The sequence below is a fragment of the Pecten maximus genome, chromosome 15 (genome assembly GCF_902652985.1).
Source record: "Pecten maximus chromosome 15, xPecMax1.1, whole genome shotgun sequence".
Lineage (NCBI taxonomy): Eukaryota > Metazoa > Mollusca > Bivalvia > Pectinida > Pectinidae > Pecten > Pecten maximus.
In genome coordinates, this window is record NC_047029.1 from 19480979 (window position 1) to 19497890 (window position 16912).

Consider the following 16912-nt stretch of genomic DNA (forward strand, 5'->3'; position numbering starts at 1 on the left):
TAGGCTCACGGGTCTTCCCCACCATAAGGAATTTATATTTTTGAAATCATTGAGATCCCCGCCCAATAACCATATGTAGGATTGCTGGGCACCACAATTGTTTATCTATGGGTCCTAGGGTATTTTGGGTATGCACTGCATGACGTCATCAGATATATGCGGCGGTTTACCCCATAGCTGATACTGTACACCATATATTCATTCGCCGACAGCCTTTCCAGTGTTCAGCAGAGCGGAAGGTAAGATATCTCATTCGTAAACATCATCTTTAAGCAGTTTGTATTAGCAATGATGCTTTGTAGAATCCAATAATTTACGGTGCTTTAACTCGAACTCGTGCAGGGGCGTGAAAAGTGTCGTTAGAGGCGACTAATTATATCTCCACCACCATACAGGACCATATGTAATTTCACTATCGCGATCCCCGAGACCTGCTGTATAACATTGCATGCCAGTTTTCCTCTTTGTTTTATATTTGGTGACTTTAAGAAGTACAAAATCGAGCTGATTTATAATATTTGGTATCTAAATAGTGTTCTTACACTTTCTTTACGTATTTTTGTTCGTTTCTGACAAACCGTACGTATGTGTAGTTATCGCTAGCTAATTGAATCGTCGCCGTTGCTGAACATGAATATCATTAGCTTTACGGGTCCCCTGATCATGAATAGAATATAGGATGATTGCATTTTGTTACAATTCAGCCTTGCATGAAATTACATATTTGCTTGTACACACAGAAAAATGTCATATTTTAACTGAGACACGGCAGCATTTGTGTGAGACGTTTTCCACCTGTTTAAACAAACCTAATAGAGAAGTCAAGTCTTAATTTCAGTTATGAATTCGATCCAAAAGCAACGCGAATGGGAGACTCAAGTTTCTAACATGGAACGTAAAAATTACGAACGATCCCTTATCGGATTGTATGAGGGACGACGGGGCAGACAGACAGCATATTATATATTACCGACGTGGAAATGTGTTAATGTTTTATGGGAACATGTCTAGTTTACACCGCCTAGTCAATGTATATACAGAACATCCTCACTACTTTACACCGTATATGCATTAGAAGAAAAAGCTGCCATACAATAAAAAACTGTTACCTTCCAAAAAAAACAAAACAATCCTGGTGTCGGCAAAATTTCTTCAAAGTATTGATTTCAGAAGAATCAATCAGTGATATACCGCTATTTCGTATAAAAATATCTGCAAGACATGAATGTCCTTGCTACTAAACAATATAACTGTTTTGACCTGAATTCACCGAGATAGAACAAGTATCACTACATGTTCTCTATCGCCCCGCTAAAAATAGTAACAGGATCTTGACCTTGATTCAATAACCCAGAAACTCAAAAGTTGTAGAGATATCGTGGCCATTTATCATTGTGTGAAGTTTGATTGAAACCCCTCAAGGAATGAAGCTGCAAGAGTGCTGACTTTGGCGTTACGTACATATGCTCAGGACGGATGGAGAGAAAACATATAGCTATAGTCCCCCGTTTTCACCAGCACAGTTTTCTCTTCATTTGCACTTATTGTAACTAAGCAGTGTTACGTGAGGTCAGTATATAGATAACCAAAGGTCCAAGGCCGCATCTGTCATAACGAATCAATTATGTATTGTTTTAACTTGCACATATAACAATAACAGTTTTCGTCAAAGATCAGTCGATACGTCAGTTAGTTCACAGGTCGAATGTGTCATCAATTATTATCAATGTTGTATATAATTTGCACATAGCGTTGTGAATGTGGGTGACGAGCTCGTTGAGAAGGGAATGTTCGGCCGTGTGTGACTACGTCTCAATTTCAATTTCAATTTCTTTATTAACTGTGTGCCATATTGCCCATTAGCACATGTTATAATATACAAAGTCGTAATATACGTGAACAGCAACAGAAATTACAAAGTGGAGAACGAGTTCAGAGTTTGTACATATAGCCAGGATCTTATTGGCTTCGAAAATAAGATTTGCATGATACAATTCACTGACATAAGTTATATTAAATATAAAAGTCTATACTTAGTCAAATCATGTACTATTGGTTACATGTAATATTGATATAATAAAAGTATATTAAAAGCTATGTATTTGATCCAAATGAATGATCTCAACGGTGAGGTAGATGCGAGAGTTGTTGGGGATACCCCTACCAGAAACTCGCACATCCCCCGTTGAGATCAGGCAGATCTGATTGTATGGTGAAATACTTATGTGTATCGAGTTAAAATATATGGAGCGAATGTAGGGGAAAGTGAACAAGTTAAAGACATGCGGCTCGAATCTTATTAGCTTCGAAGATAAATTTGCCTAAACGAGCTGTTTGATATTATTGTCTCCCAGTACCTGCGCAAGCGTGATCGTAGGCTACAATTTGCCATTGTCAGCATAATTTACCTTATTGTAGGTCGTGTTTGGTCATCTGTCGTTAGTAATACAGCGATATACTGTGTGCATGAACGTAGTGGTAGTTATTTATATCCACCCGTCACGCTATCAGTACAATAACCCCAGGGAGGTGCAAGGTCAGGGCTCTTGTTGAGTACGTTAACAAATCCGTTTAATTTACTGTTCAACAAGTCTGGTTATTTAAGTCATTTGATACAATAATAACACGACAAAATATAGACTGCCATAATTATATCCATAGATTTGTTGAAATCTATATTTTCCAAAGGTCCGTATTTCTGTAAATAGTATTGTTTTAAATTCATATTATATCCTAAAATAATAATTTTTAACAATCAATCAATTTTGTTTATTTAAGTGTTATATTTCACAATTACATTGTACAAGTATATAGTTACAAAGTATAAAACATAATTTAACATCGGGGATAAATCATCTTAACCATGATAAGATATAAAATGTTGATATTCTGAAAAAGAACTGATACAACAATGTATCATTGTATCGATGTAAACAATAATGTTTATATACATGTGCCCTGTTCTTCATTGAAAAGTTCTAATATTATCTCTAACATCGTATGGAGGTCCACCCATCTCCCTTCAATAGTTAAATACAACATAATTGTACTGGCACGAAGAATGCAAAATATGGTGATTAATGTTATAGAACCCCTACGAAACACGAGGGTACACTTGTTAGTATGTACGGTTTATAAACTTGTGATAGACGTCGTGTTCACAGGCGCTTGCATAGAATATGTGATTTTCATTTTTTTTTATTTGACAGTAGTATGTGTAATCTGTTAAGTACAAGGCCGGAAACTCCGCCACGAGCGAAACGGCAGACCACTACACTTCAATCGACTAAAAAACACTTTTATTCAAACTGACACGGCGCACACTATAAGCGACCGTCATCAGAAAACATTCATCTTTAACCTACTGTGCCACTCAATACGAATTGTTACATCCAAAACACAATATTCCGTGAAAACATCGCCGAATTCCTCGCTCAGAACGCCATTTCTCAAACGGCTCCCTGAGCCTGTCCAGATTCTTCATTTACATACGAAGTTGAAAGGTCATGTGATTGTATAATCGACTGTCACCAGGTGCACTTTTTGGGGTCATCTCGGCATTCTTTATTTTACAGGTGCATGCACAGGACGTCGTTTGCGATATTACGGGCTAATAAGATAGCATGTTTTAATGCCATGCAGTGATGAGATCGTCCTTTCCTTTTTTTCAACTGTATCATTTCGGTAGTTGTTGAACTTCGTTTTCAATAAAAAAAGATTGCATATAACGGTGCTCAATAACTTGTTCAAGACAGGGCCGGGGCATTATACGTATACCATGAACACGCAGTATCAGTTGGAATTTTTCGAAGTTAAAATTTGGAGGGGGTAATATATAGCTGATGGTTGTTTGATATTTTGATTTTTTATTGTACTTGTCATCTATTTAGGGCTATGCCAATCTTCAATTTTTAAAAAATGGACCCCTACATGACTAGTTGAAAATGTATATACCGCACACAATACCGATAAGAATAAGAGGTTGTTCTGGGTATTCTGGCGTTAGCCCTAAAATACTATAAAAGTCTGGCGTTGACACAAAATAACCACTACTTTCCCCTCAAGTATTCTCTTTTCTTTCTCATTTTAATTCAGTTTCATAATTCTGTAAGCACTTCAGCCAGCTTGATTATTATTAGAGTAGCGTTTGATGCTTACACAGTCAATTAATCAGGTAATTCATCAATAACTTAAATTTTATATATGCGAGCGATGTAAAGTGGAATAAATGGATGATGAGAATTACAAAGAATACATTTTACAATGCGTTAAACTCTTTGACATTGTCACTGGCGGATTTAAATCCTCCCCTCCCCCCCCCCCCCCCCCCCCCCCCCCCCCCCCCTAAAATTGTCAAAGTAAGGGTATCTTAAAAAACAAATTCCCGTATCAATCAGCGAAATAATAACATAAAATCATTTAAAAACATCTCTCATATACTTGTTTTTATAAAACACACCAGGTATGAATCTATCGTGAAATACACTAGAATGCAGGATTTTGCATTTACTCCTGCTATCTGCTATTTTTTTCAGGGGGAGTACCCGCGGACGTAACAATTCGTATTGAGTGGCACGGTAGGTTAAAGATGAATGTTTTCTGATGACGGTCGCTTATAGTGTGCGCCGTGTCAGTTTGAATAAAAGTGTTTTTTAGTCGATTGAAGTGTAGTGGTCTGCCGTTTCGCTCGTGGCGGAGTTTCCGGCCTTCTGTATTACACAGTACACATACCACTGGTATCATTCCCCCCCCCCCCCCCCCCCCCCCCCCCCCCCCCCCCATTTTTTCTAATTTTCTATGCAAGCGCCTGTGGTCGTGTTGGGTTTCAATATCAGGTGCCGGTATAACAGGAGCTCGGCTTCGGAATTTGGAGTAATATATGACATCAGTTAGCTACCACAGTACCATAAGATACGTATTCATATACATTCTAAAATCTTTTTATACATCCATATCCCCTATTTTTATAAGGTTTCAGAATGTATTATATGTGAATACTTAATTATAGTGTAGTGAATGTTAGCTGATGTCATATGTTACTCAAAATCTTTAAAATCCCGAGACCAAACTCTTGTGAGTATGACTGGTAAAGTAGACGGTGATCAACGAACGGGAGATACTGGCAGATATTATTACTGAAATTGGTAATCTTATGGTGATTATTACATATTATTGCATTAGATAGCTTATCGGAAATCTCCGCAGGAAATGCCCCATTTCTTTGTACCTTGTTGTGATGTAATTCAGCATACAGAGACCGAGGCTGTGGTTCCTCTCAAAGTTTCTTTGGGCAGTGGTGAGGAGGACAAAAGCTTCTGTCCTTCATGCCCGCGGTTTAGATACGACCCATACGAAGAGAGGTTCCTGTTGTGAAGGAGTTCCTGTTGTCATTGACGACGTGCTACATAAGACAGATTATGGGTCCGAAGGCTTGGATAGAATGATGGTCATAGGTTGGTAAGTGGGAACCAGCCTGTATGTAGGCCAACTTAAAACTTCAAGACGGATCGATTATGCCCTCTCGAGACACGGTTGCTGGGGCTGATGTAGAACTTGTGCTGTCGAAAATGACATATGGTGTTGGCATGTTTTTTTGTGGTGGACACTGCCGTCGTGGAACGATGTTCTCTGGCGGCAACAAATGCGTTAGCGATTGCTTACCTGAACCGTCAGACAAGGTTGTGTCAATCTGAGGTTGTTGCTAATTGGTCAGACATCGACTAGACGAGATCGTGTGGCTTTGGAATATCGGGTGCGGTCGATGAGGCATTGAGAGTTGATCTGAGTTCTGGGATGATGTCCACCACAGGGTTCCAGTAGCCCCTCGTCCACTGGCGAATGGTGGTGGGTGGGACACTTCCATCGGAGTTGTCTCATCTCATCCATTGGATTTGTGGCTATTGAAGGGTAACGTTGTATTGGCATCGTGGGTGAACTGTCAGCAGGAGCGAAGTCATGGTTTGCATCTCTGGGTGAGTCGTCGGTTTCTGGTGCGTTGGGAAGTTATGCATTTCTGTCGTTGTCATGCCGCGAGTTTGAATGTTGATATGGGTGTTCTAGTTCAGCTGCAGGTGTTATTTGATGTTAAATGCACGTACGTGATGAGCTGACTATTCTAAGCGAGGTGTTTATGTCAGCTCGTCTCGAAGGTGATGTTCGGTCGTGTGTGACTACAATTGTCGTAGTCCACAAGTAGTCTAGTTAAGCTTGTACATATGGTCGTATTTAGTACCTGTGCTAGCGTGATCGTAGACTACACTTGCCATTGTATATCGTATTCGGTACCTCTATAACAACGATCAATGGTGACAGTATATAGGTCACAGGTAGAATCACTCATCAATGTTAATCAACGTTGTACTGCAAACGTAGAAGTTTAGTCCATTTGATCGCAAAAATCCCCCGCGCGTATTATTTTGATAGCAATTTGCGTAATCTCGAACTACAAATTGAAATAAAACAGATTGTAACATATTTCTTTATCTATTTGTTCAAACATTTCATTACATTTGGTGACAATTACATGTACATGTATTACAATTGTAGCGTATACGTTTGCGCTGTTCGTGAAATTAATACTAAAATGTTAAATGAACGTAAAACGTCTATGTAAATGTATGAAGTAAAGACGTATAACCCACTCCCTGATAATTACATATCTATTTTTCTCAATTATCTATGGCATATCTTGCATATTCTCCACGTCCCTCATTTTCACATTTTATTGTTAGATGATACCTACGCCCTCGGGACTTGGTCACTATTAGTTTATCGATGAATGAATCAGGGGAAGCAACAATCGTGATTATTTTATGTCTTTTGGTGTTTGGATGCTAAAGTAACTCTAGCTTACATATCGACATCGCGAAATTAATCCACCCGCGAAAATAACCACGTTTACAGTATATGGTTTTTAATTTTCACATAATACAACAATGTAGGGTTATGTCAAATGATTATACATGTATATAGGTTAACACAATGTTACAGGTAAAATCGGTCATTAACACTTTTCAATATTGGTGGACTAAACCATTGGGCAATACATATATAAGAACTCTGCCATTTTCATTTGTAGTGCATTACCAAACCAGCATTACCATCGTCAGTTAACAATATCTTGATTTATTACATTTTTACCAGTGAAATATCAAAAATTATTCATTCTGTAAAAGTGATATTTTTCACTAGTGAAGAATATCATATTTTTCACTAGTGAAAAATATCACTTTTGCTGATTTGACCAATGAAATTAATGATTAGAAAATACCAAAATAATTGACCAATCAGAAAGCCCGACATATATGTCAGCACCTGGACAGGGGAAACTACTTTTTTTGTTTACAAATTATCGCTGTAGTCCTAGTTAGCATACGGGGTAGGGTTTTCGTTGATAAAAAATGTAATAAACAGAATATCTAACAGTGTCTTCAGTAAAACCAAATATATTTCACTCGTGTGGCTAATATTTTGATATTTTTCACTCGTGCTGCGCACTCGTGAAAAATATCAAAATATTAGCCCCACTCGTGAAATATATTTGGTATTACTGAAGACACTGTTAGATATCCTCTATACATTAATCAGAGTATACCATAATAGCATAATGATGTTGATAGCTACATTCTGCTCACTGTAGGCCAATTCGTAAACCATTTACAATAGCAGCGCATGCGCATACGAGATTTGTCCCGGGTCTCCTGCTGAGTTGGTGGTGGCAAGAATAAGACTACTGCATCCCAAAAATGTGGGACAATCTGCAGAATAGGAGTTTTCTATTGTGTCTATCTCCCTAAATGTGCTGCCCAATTTGCAACAGTCCTCCTGTCCATTCTTTGCTTTCATGTTTACTTCATACTTATGATAGCTTGTATCTAAAGCATTTTCTTAGTACATATTGCTAAACAAATAGCACACATTCGATTTCTGTTCGCAAATAGTGCAATAATGCTGATTGTACATTTTACATCGATTGAGGTAACCCTATTATGGCCCCTTCGTGATATAAAAAAGTCGTTTTCTGCTGTTTCCATGAAATAAGCTATGCTCCCTTCATTTATAAATCTAAGGACATTACCTGAAATGGCAACGACTGGATAACTAACGTCCTTAGTAACAGAACTCGAGTAACAGAAATGTCCGATTCTGCCCCAGTAAGATCAGGGATCCCAACAGATTCGGTCATCGGGCCGAGGTTTTCTCAAACAGGTATTGCATTAATGATATTCTATCAGAAACGTTGCAGATGATGCTATAATGTATCTGACCGTTATATCACAGTGAGACGTCCACTGCCTGCAAAAATGTTCTTGATCCGCCAGCCATATGCGAGACCTAATGGAAAGGGTTTTTTACATCCTAGGAAATGCCAAGTTGTCTCTGTCACTAGAAACAAACATCCCGTCTGTCATCTCCATGACCATGAGTTTGAGCATAATACAAAGGACAAATGTCTCGTGGTCGCCATCGGCTCTGATTTAAATTAGAATACTCATAGATATAGTATCACTAAACAGTATATTCTAACCTAGGTCTGTCCTGTAGGTAGAGCGTCAGAATTGTATCTGCTGCCCCAATTGCATTTTCGTAAGAGGCGAATGGATTTGGAATCAACTTTCTTCATAACGCTTCCATTGGCAGTGCCTCGTTTTTGGCTTTTAGTTGAGCGTTCTCTCCTGTGAGGAAGGCTTTGGGTTCAGCCAGTAAATGACCTCAGCTGTTGATAGGATGTGAAACAATACTTAATAAACCTTTGTTCCTGAGACACAATGTCGAAGTATTATCGCTCGGCGTCAAAGAAGGGGCCAATGTGGAACCGTTACTTAAAAAGGGCAATGATAGGTTAGAGGGGTACACGCAGTCTGTCTGCCTGTCTGTCTCGTATCCAATCGCTATCGTAACCCTTCAAGCGTTTACAACATACCTGTAGACAAGGATTTACGACACACATATACTACTCACTACTCAGCAAAATAAAAACACATCTCATAGAAAAAAATAATTACCGTTATCCCCTACAAATCTCCTACAACCAACCAAATGGCTCAGAGAGGATCCAGAGCCTAACAGAAGAGCTCGATGACGTAGTGGCAAGTTCAAACCGCCCAACCAAACCTCGAGAAAACCAATCCAAGAAATTGGACATACCCATCGACACCGTTTTTATTTATTTATTTATTTATTTATCGATTTATTTTTGTAGCATGCATTGACCTCACACTTCCTAACCATTCACTCGAGTATATAATCATATACGCCGATAGAGGTTGCAATAGGTCATTGAGTTCATCTTTTAATCGCGATATCCCATATTTATATAAGCCACCTGGGGGCGAGTGTGTACCTAACTGGGCCGTGTGCCTTTTGCTGTGGTCTGTCCGTTGTTACCAGTTGTTGGAGTTGTTCGTTTCTGAAATAAAGGCGAACCTAACGGTTTTGGTTTTCTTTCTAGTGCGTCTTGACAAATACTGTGAAGTCATGAATTAGTGTTTGTAGATCTGTAAAGATTTATGCCTTTATGACATTTTGAAATATCACAAACCGGTTTGTCCGCATAAACGGACAGGCCTCGGGATAGAGAAATATCTATCACTTATAATAAGGTCGGTAGAAAGCGACACGTAAAGACTAGATACGTCCAGTTTGCAGTTTGTGTGAGCGTTAATTGTTGGTGTTTTTCGTATTTGCTGCAGCAAGCTTCAGTTCAGCACAATTACAATGGACAACACTAAGAGAGTGAGTGAGGCCTATAAAAAAACAGAAAGTCGAGAGGAAAAGACACAGTTCTACGACTCATGGAGCAAAATGTATGATCAGGTAAGTTTAGCGATTTATCAGAAAATTTCTCTGTAATAGTTTTTTTTTCATTTCGGCTTAACAACTATAAACCATTTATATGTATTTTTATTATAGTGGTGTAGTTGAAAACACCAGTTGATTCGATTACAATCTCTTATACTTTACCTCATAGACTAGTCAATGTACCTGTTCACGAGTACGTGTTGTTGATAAATTGAATGACAGTAAAATATCCTTATGGGATACACGTTACACTAAATTCAGTATGGGATACACGTTACACTAAATTCAGTATGGGGTACACGTTACACTAAACTCGGTACGGGATACACGTTACACTAAACTCGGTACGGGATACACGATACACTAAACTCGGTACGGGATACACGATACACTAAACTCGGTATGGGATACACGATACACTAAACTCGGTATGGGATACACGATACACTAAACACGGTATGGGATAATCGTTACACTAAACTCGGTACGGGAAACACGATATACGAAACTCGATATGGGATACACGATATACGAAACTCGGTATGGGATAAACGATACACTAAACTCGGTACGGGATACACGATATAAGGTATGGGATACACGATATAATAAAATCGGTACGGGATACACGATACACTTAACTCGATACTGGATACACGATATACGAACTCGGTATGGCATACACAATACAGGGTATGGGAAACACGATACACTAAATTCAGTATGGGATACACGTTACACTTAACTCGGTACGGGATACACGATACAATTTACTTGATATGTGATACTCGGGCGGTATACACGATACACTAATATAAACTCGATACGGGATACACGATATACGAAACTCGATACGGGATACACGATATACGAAACTCGATACGGGATACACGATATACGAAACACGATACGGGATACACGATATACGAAACTCGATACGGGAAACAAGTTAGGAGGTATAGATTCCATGGTATCGGATACATGCCATTGGATAACATAGTTTTTAACTAGAAACTTGGGACGGGCGCCTTGTAACCTCGAACTTCCCATGTCGGATTCATACTGCGGGGAATTATAAGTAAACACCGTTGTCATCATGTTTTAGACATTTGAATACTGATATTATTGTCACTTTCTTTCCGCACAATATCAAATAGGGTTCTGTTGCTAAAGGTCATTTGGCGTCAAAATTAAAAAAAAAAGAAACCTTTCGCAAGCTGGGATGTGCAAAAGAACTAAATTAATTTACAAAAAAAAATCATAGATTTCAATATCCGATTTCAAAAGATAAAGCTCATGACTCATTTTCGATGTTTCGTTTCCATACTTAGGAAATGAACTCGTATGGATATAAAGGACCCGCTATGACGGCTAGTGCTGTGCGTGACTTGTACCCAGATTCCCGGGATGTTGTGCGTATCCTTGACGTTGCAGCAGGCACAGGATTTGTTGGCGAAGAGGTAATGTATACTGGTTGAATGTGGTATCGTTATATACATGTCCTATTTCTTTTCATGTTTGATCAACTAATTAGTAAAATTTCAACTGTAAAAGTAATATCGGCAACCTTAGTCACCCAACTATATATAATGCGTATATTCCTTAAAATAGACCGATATGAGATGACTGCAGAGTGCTGTATTTGTAATTTTTGTCAAGTTAGTTGTCCAGAAATGAGTTCATCCTAATTTTGAAATTGTTATTAAAGTGTGATAATTATATAAGCCTAATCACTTTTTGAACAACTGGGTCCTAGTAGGTCATGCTTCGGATAATCACGTGGGAGACCCACGTATGTCGGAGTACTCAACGTGAATGTAATCCATCCTGTTCTAACCAAGTACACCATTGATGGTACATGAAAGGAAATTAAAACACTTAATTATAATTATTATTAATTAAAAAAGGCAAGATGATAGCAGTAAATTAAGATCAAGATCAGTATTTAAGATGATCGAATTAATTAGTGCAACAAACTTTAAAGATTTAACAATGTTATGTAAGTGTGTATATGATGCGACACAATTAAGAGGGAAAATGATATAAAGTTTAAATTTGTTCACAGATTTGTCCATTCTCTATAGATATTGTTACGTCACTGCTATATTGCTGTGACTGCCAATTTATTGCATTGTATAATATGTTATATGTACTGATGAGCTGTAAAGCTTAATGTCAATAAAATTAATTGAATTGAAACTACAGATCTCGTAGGGTACCCAAATAACCACTGGGAACATCGTGACAAATCCTACCTTCAGTGACATACTTTTCACGACGGGATTACAAAAATAAAATCTCCCATAATCGAACATGATGGAATGATGTTGGTAATGTGACAACCCATAAAATGTTATCTGTACTTGTCTTCCTATGTGTCCGTAAATTATTTATTTGCAGTTAATCAAACATGGATTTGTCAAAGTAGATGCTTTAGATCCATCGCAGGGAATGTTGGATGAAGCGCGCGAAAAAGGAGTCTACCAAGAGCTGATATGTGCGTACTTTGACGAAAAAGATCACACTATTCCACCTGGTGAGTTTTGTTTTGTTTTGTTTTGTTTTTTTTTTTTTTAGTCTCACAGAGTATATGTAACATGACGATAAATATCACATCAATACAAGCATATATAGGAATTATATATTAAGTAATTGGCTTATCTTGTTATATTGGACAAATGCCGGCGAGAATAGTGTAAATTTTTCCATACCGTAATCACATTTGCCGTCGTAGATCCCGATAAAGATTTGCAGTTATAAATACATTATGTACAGGAATGTTTTCTTATTTACATATTTGCTTTCAACTAATATTTATTTATAGATACCTATGATGTCATCGTCGTGTGCGGAGGTTGTACGAACGTGCATCTGCCATGTAGCTGTCTGCGAGAGGCCGTGCGTCTTCTTAAACCAGGTGATTTTATGAACAGGCATATTAACATTAACAGCTTATTGGGGAGTGAAACCCAAGTGTTCCGCTCCTCAGGGGCGAATCATATAGATGGGGTGAATAACAAGTTTAAAATGACGCGGTCGAAGTCTTTATTCACTGATTAACTACACCCTAATTTTGAAAATCGAACGCGTTGCGCCATCGTTGTTTTCCTGGCACGAATTTGGCGATAAGACGGTCGTATTTGAAGGTTTTTCGTTATTTCATTCAATCGCTCGGAAATAGCAATAATTGTCAGCTGTTCACTCCACTTAGCACAATATGAGAGGATTTCCCAAGCTCCGGAACAGTGAATAATGTAAAGGGAATAACTGACGAGATCCCAGAGGGATCTTGGCGTAAATCATTGAATGATCTTTATAGATTCCATGTCAGATTGATCTTCTCTCTATTTTCCCCTTCCTCTTACTAATCTGTGTAAATTGAGAAACATCTCTCCAGTGCTTTTCAAACAAGGGGCACCTATATATGAAATTTGAGATTTAGTGATAATGGCTGTCTGTCGGCCATTTTGTTTTCAGATTGGTCCCAAAAATGCAATACGAGGGACCAAGGGGAACCTACATATGAAATTTGAGAAAGATCACTTCAGTACCTTCTGTAAAATAGCGATAACAAACTTCAATTGTCAAAATCCAAGATGGCTGCCTGTCGGCCATGTTGTTTTCAGATTGGTTCCAAAATGCAATATGCATAACTAGGCATCGAGGGAACCTACATATGAAATTTTAGAAAGATCCCTTGAGCACTTTCTGAGAAATAACAATAACAATCTTCAATTGTCAAAATCCAAAATGGCTGCCTGTCGGCCATGTTATTTTTTCGACTGATCCCAAAATCAAATATGCATAACAAAGGACTAAGGGAAATCTACACATGAAATTACAGAAAGATCCCTTCAGTACTTTCTGAGAAATAGCGATAACAAGAATTGTTTACGGACGGCCGGACGGACGGACGGACGGACAATTAAGGGAGTAAGGTCATATGAACAGTCGCAAAAATAACAAATTGTGTACTACAGTCCACGAAAAACACACACACCCCTCCCACATTTTTTTCTTTTCTTTTTTCATTTTGTAAAAAACACATATAGATTTAAATAAGTGCACAACTTTCAGCTAAGTCATCATCTTCTAAACTTAAAATCAATTTACCAGAATAATTTGGATGCATACAATGAGGACATATTTGAGATGCCTTTAAAATGTTTCTTAAATCACATTAAATATCACATTAAATCAAACAGCGCTCTTCAGTTTCTATCATTGTTTAAACCCTTAGTCTCCTCTATTGGAAGCCATTCATAAAGGGAAGTAACCTGATCAAAACACGCAGCGCTACGTATACCAACATTCATATTTAAATTGCCTTTAAAAGTAGTAATTTATTCCTTCCAGTTCTTCTACCCGATGCCTTTCCAAATAATGAATGATATTTCTGATTGCTTAAAACGACTATAACTGTAGATTTCAAAATCATCAAACGATGATTTCTTCTTTTGGATAGTGAAATGTATTTAAGGTATAGCGAAGCCTATACAGTAAATGCTATATAAACACACATTTACGAGTTACTAATCTCTGTTTACCTCGCTTTATGTCTGTAAAGAATGATACATAGATATGATAGTTTGTTTTCTGTCCATCCTGTCATGCTCAATATCGTAAATTGTTGTTTTCATGTATATGAGTGTTCAAATAAAATCTGGAATCTTAGAGAAAAGTCGAATGAAGTCAAGAGGGTGCGAGTGACGAGTCTGCACAGTGTTCTGTTTACGAGAGCTATAGGTAATGCATGCATTTTCGTACAGAGGACCAACTAATTACAATGCTATTATTTTGCACCGATGTGGGTATTTCGAAAACACAGTTGCGGACACTTATAATTTTCGTAATTAAAAAAAAGTTTTAGTTTATGGTATACGTTTTAAAATAATACACCTGGGAATACTCGCCAATAGTGATTTTAAGTTACTTTTTATGATTTTTGATTTTTATGATATTATGATTTTTTTCATCGTCCGTCTTCTGTCCTTAAACAATTAAAAAATCGTGATATCGCTTTTTCTTCAGATTTAATGGATAGTTCCCTATAGTCCCTAGTGTGTGGGGGGGGGGGGGGGGGGGGGGGGGGGGCGGTGGTCGAGTGGTTAAGGTGTCCCGACACTTTATCACTAGGCCCTCCATCTCTGGGTTGCGAGTTCGAAACCTACGTGGGGCAGTTGCCAGGTACTGACCGTAGGCCGGTGGTTTTTCTCCGGGTACTCCGGATTTCCTCCACCTCCAAAACCTGGCACGTCCTTAAAAGACCCTGGCTGTTAAACAAAAACAAACAAACCCTAGTGTGTCATTTGATTCTGGGACTGCTCAGGAAAACAAAATGGCCGTCTTGAGGCAATGAAATATTGTTATCAATCTTTCTTGAAAAGTACGTAATGGATCTTCATCAACTGCCCATTTTATGTTGGGACTAATCAAACATAGAGAATTAACATTGCAAACTTATTTATGTAGGACAAACAATGGGAAATTTAAATCGGATAATACACTTTTAAGTAAGTCATTGTCATTATTATTCATTAGGATTGGAATTTAATTACATTTGTTTTCATACAGAAGCAATATCCTAAGTAAGACTTCCATTAACTGTTTTAGTACAGTCTAATTAGTAGTTGCTCACGCGAGCAATGGCATTTATAGTCGCTCAGAAATTACTTCTGCCTGAAAGGTTTTTATTGGTGAGGAACCGTATAAGTTGAATTCCTAAATATTGAAATATGATTCATATATGATATTGTGTTACTGTTAAGAAACTTAATAACCAAAGCTCACGTATTTACATTTGAAGGGGGCTATTTTGTGATGGCCACACGCCCATTCCACCTTAATACGGTCGACGAATACAAGGAGGGACGTTTCGAAAACTTGATGGACGAGATAGAAGAGGAGGGGAAATGGAAAAAGATCCGGAAAGAGATTTTGCCTGGATACCACGCAGAACATGAAGGCATTGTTTTTGTTTATCAAAAAAAATAAAACATCATTAGAGATTAAAGATATATTCGACATTGTCTACTTGTTTATGGTGATTAGTTCGTTCCAAGTCCCTGTAGTTTAGTAAAAGCTATAACCTATACTAAATAAATCTTATTTCAAATTCTACCATGTTTGCTATGCAACGCCAGTTTTGATTGGTTTAAAACCATGTATTATTTTCCAATAACCAACGCTCGTGCCAATAATACACGGTCGTGAGTCACGGCTGTTACAATTTTATATATCTAATATTCACCCGTTTTATAAAAGGTTATTATAGCCGAGTGGGCTAATGGGTTAGTCTTTCAATATAATTTTATCACGACGCGAGTTCGAATCCTTCGGAGGCTTCCCTTTTTTTTTTTTTTTTTTTCTTTTCTTTCATCATTTTTTTTTAAATTTTCAAAATCAATGCCATATGATAGATGCTCTTGATCGTAGTACTGTATTGCCTGTATATTTCATCAGCAAATAATGCAATACTCAAGAAATAAATTTCATGGTTTTCTCGGGGTTTCTTTGCTGTTTTTCTATTAGAAAGAGGCGATCTCAGAACTAAACAGTACATGGTAGAATAGAAATAATCAACTTTGACTCGTGTATTGTTGCAGGATATACAACTCGGACTCGGATATTTTGCAATTTTAATTAATAACTCAGGCCTGCGGCCTTCGTTATTAATTTCATTGCAAAATATCCTCGTCCTCGTTGTATATCCTGCAACAATACACGAATCATCGTTAATTATTTCTTAATTCTACCATGTTTGCTATGCAACGCCAGTTTTGATTGGTTTAAAACCATGTATTATTTTCCTATAATACACGCTCGTGCCAATAATACACGCTCGTGAGTCAAGGCTGTTACAATTTTATATATCTAATATTCACACATTTTATGTAACGTTACCATAGCCGAGTGGGCTAATGGGTTAGTCTTTCGTTCATTTTTTATCACGACGCGAGTTCGAATCCTACGAGGCCCCTTCCTTTTTTTCTTTTCTTTTTTTTTATCCCTTTTTTAATTTTCAAAATCAATGCCATATGATAGATGCTCTTGATCGTAGTACTGTAGTGTCTGTAAAGAAATGTATATTTCATCAACAAATAATGCAATA

The 16912-nt window shown here is 37.6% G+C and overlaps 1 protein-coding gene across 2 annotated transcripts; it reads left to right on the forward strand.

The window, feature by feature from the left end:
• The first annotated feature begins 126 nt into the window (after nucleotides 1-126).
• LOC117343733 (methyltransferase-like protein 27) lies at nucleotides 127-15830 on the forward strand. 2 transcript variants are annotated; one of them, XM_033906204.1, is made up of 6 exons: nucleotides 127-239; nucleotides 9693-9816; nucleotides 11133-11261; nucleotides 12202-12337; nucleotides 12626-12718; nucleotides 15608-15830. In XM_033906204.1, the coding sequence occupies exons 2-6, from the start codon at nucleotides 9718-9720 to the stop codon at nucleotides 15793-15795; spliced, it is 645 nt and encodes a 214-aa protein (XP_033762095.1). In that variant the 5' UTR covers nucleotides 127-239; nucleotides 9693-9717; the 3' UTR covers nucleotides 15796-15830. The 2 variants fall into 2 exon arrangements, with proteins under 2 accessions (XP_033762095.1, XP_033762096.1); XM_033906205.1 differs by lacking the exon at nucleotides 127-239 and adding an exon at nucleotides 1379-1569.
• The last annotated feature ends 1082 nt before the right edge of the window (nucleotides 15831-16912 follow it).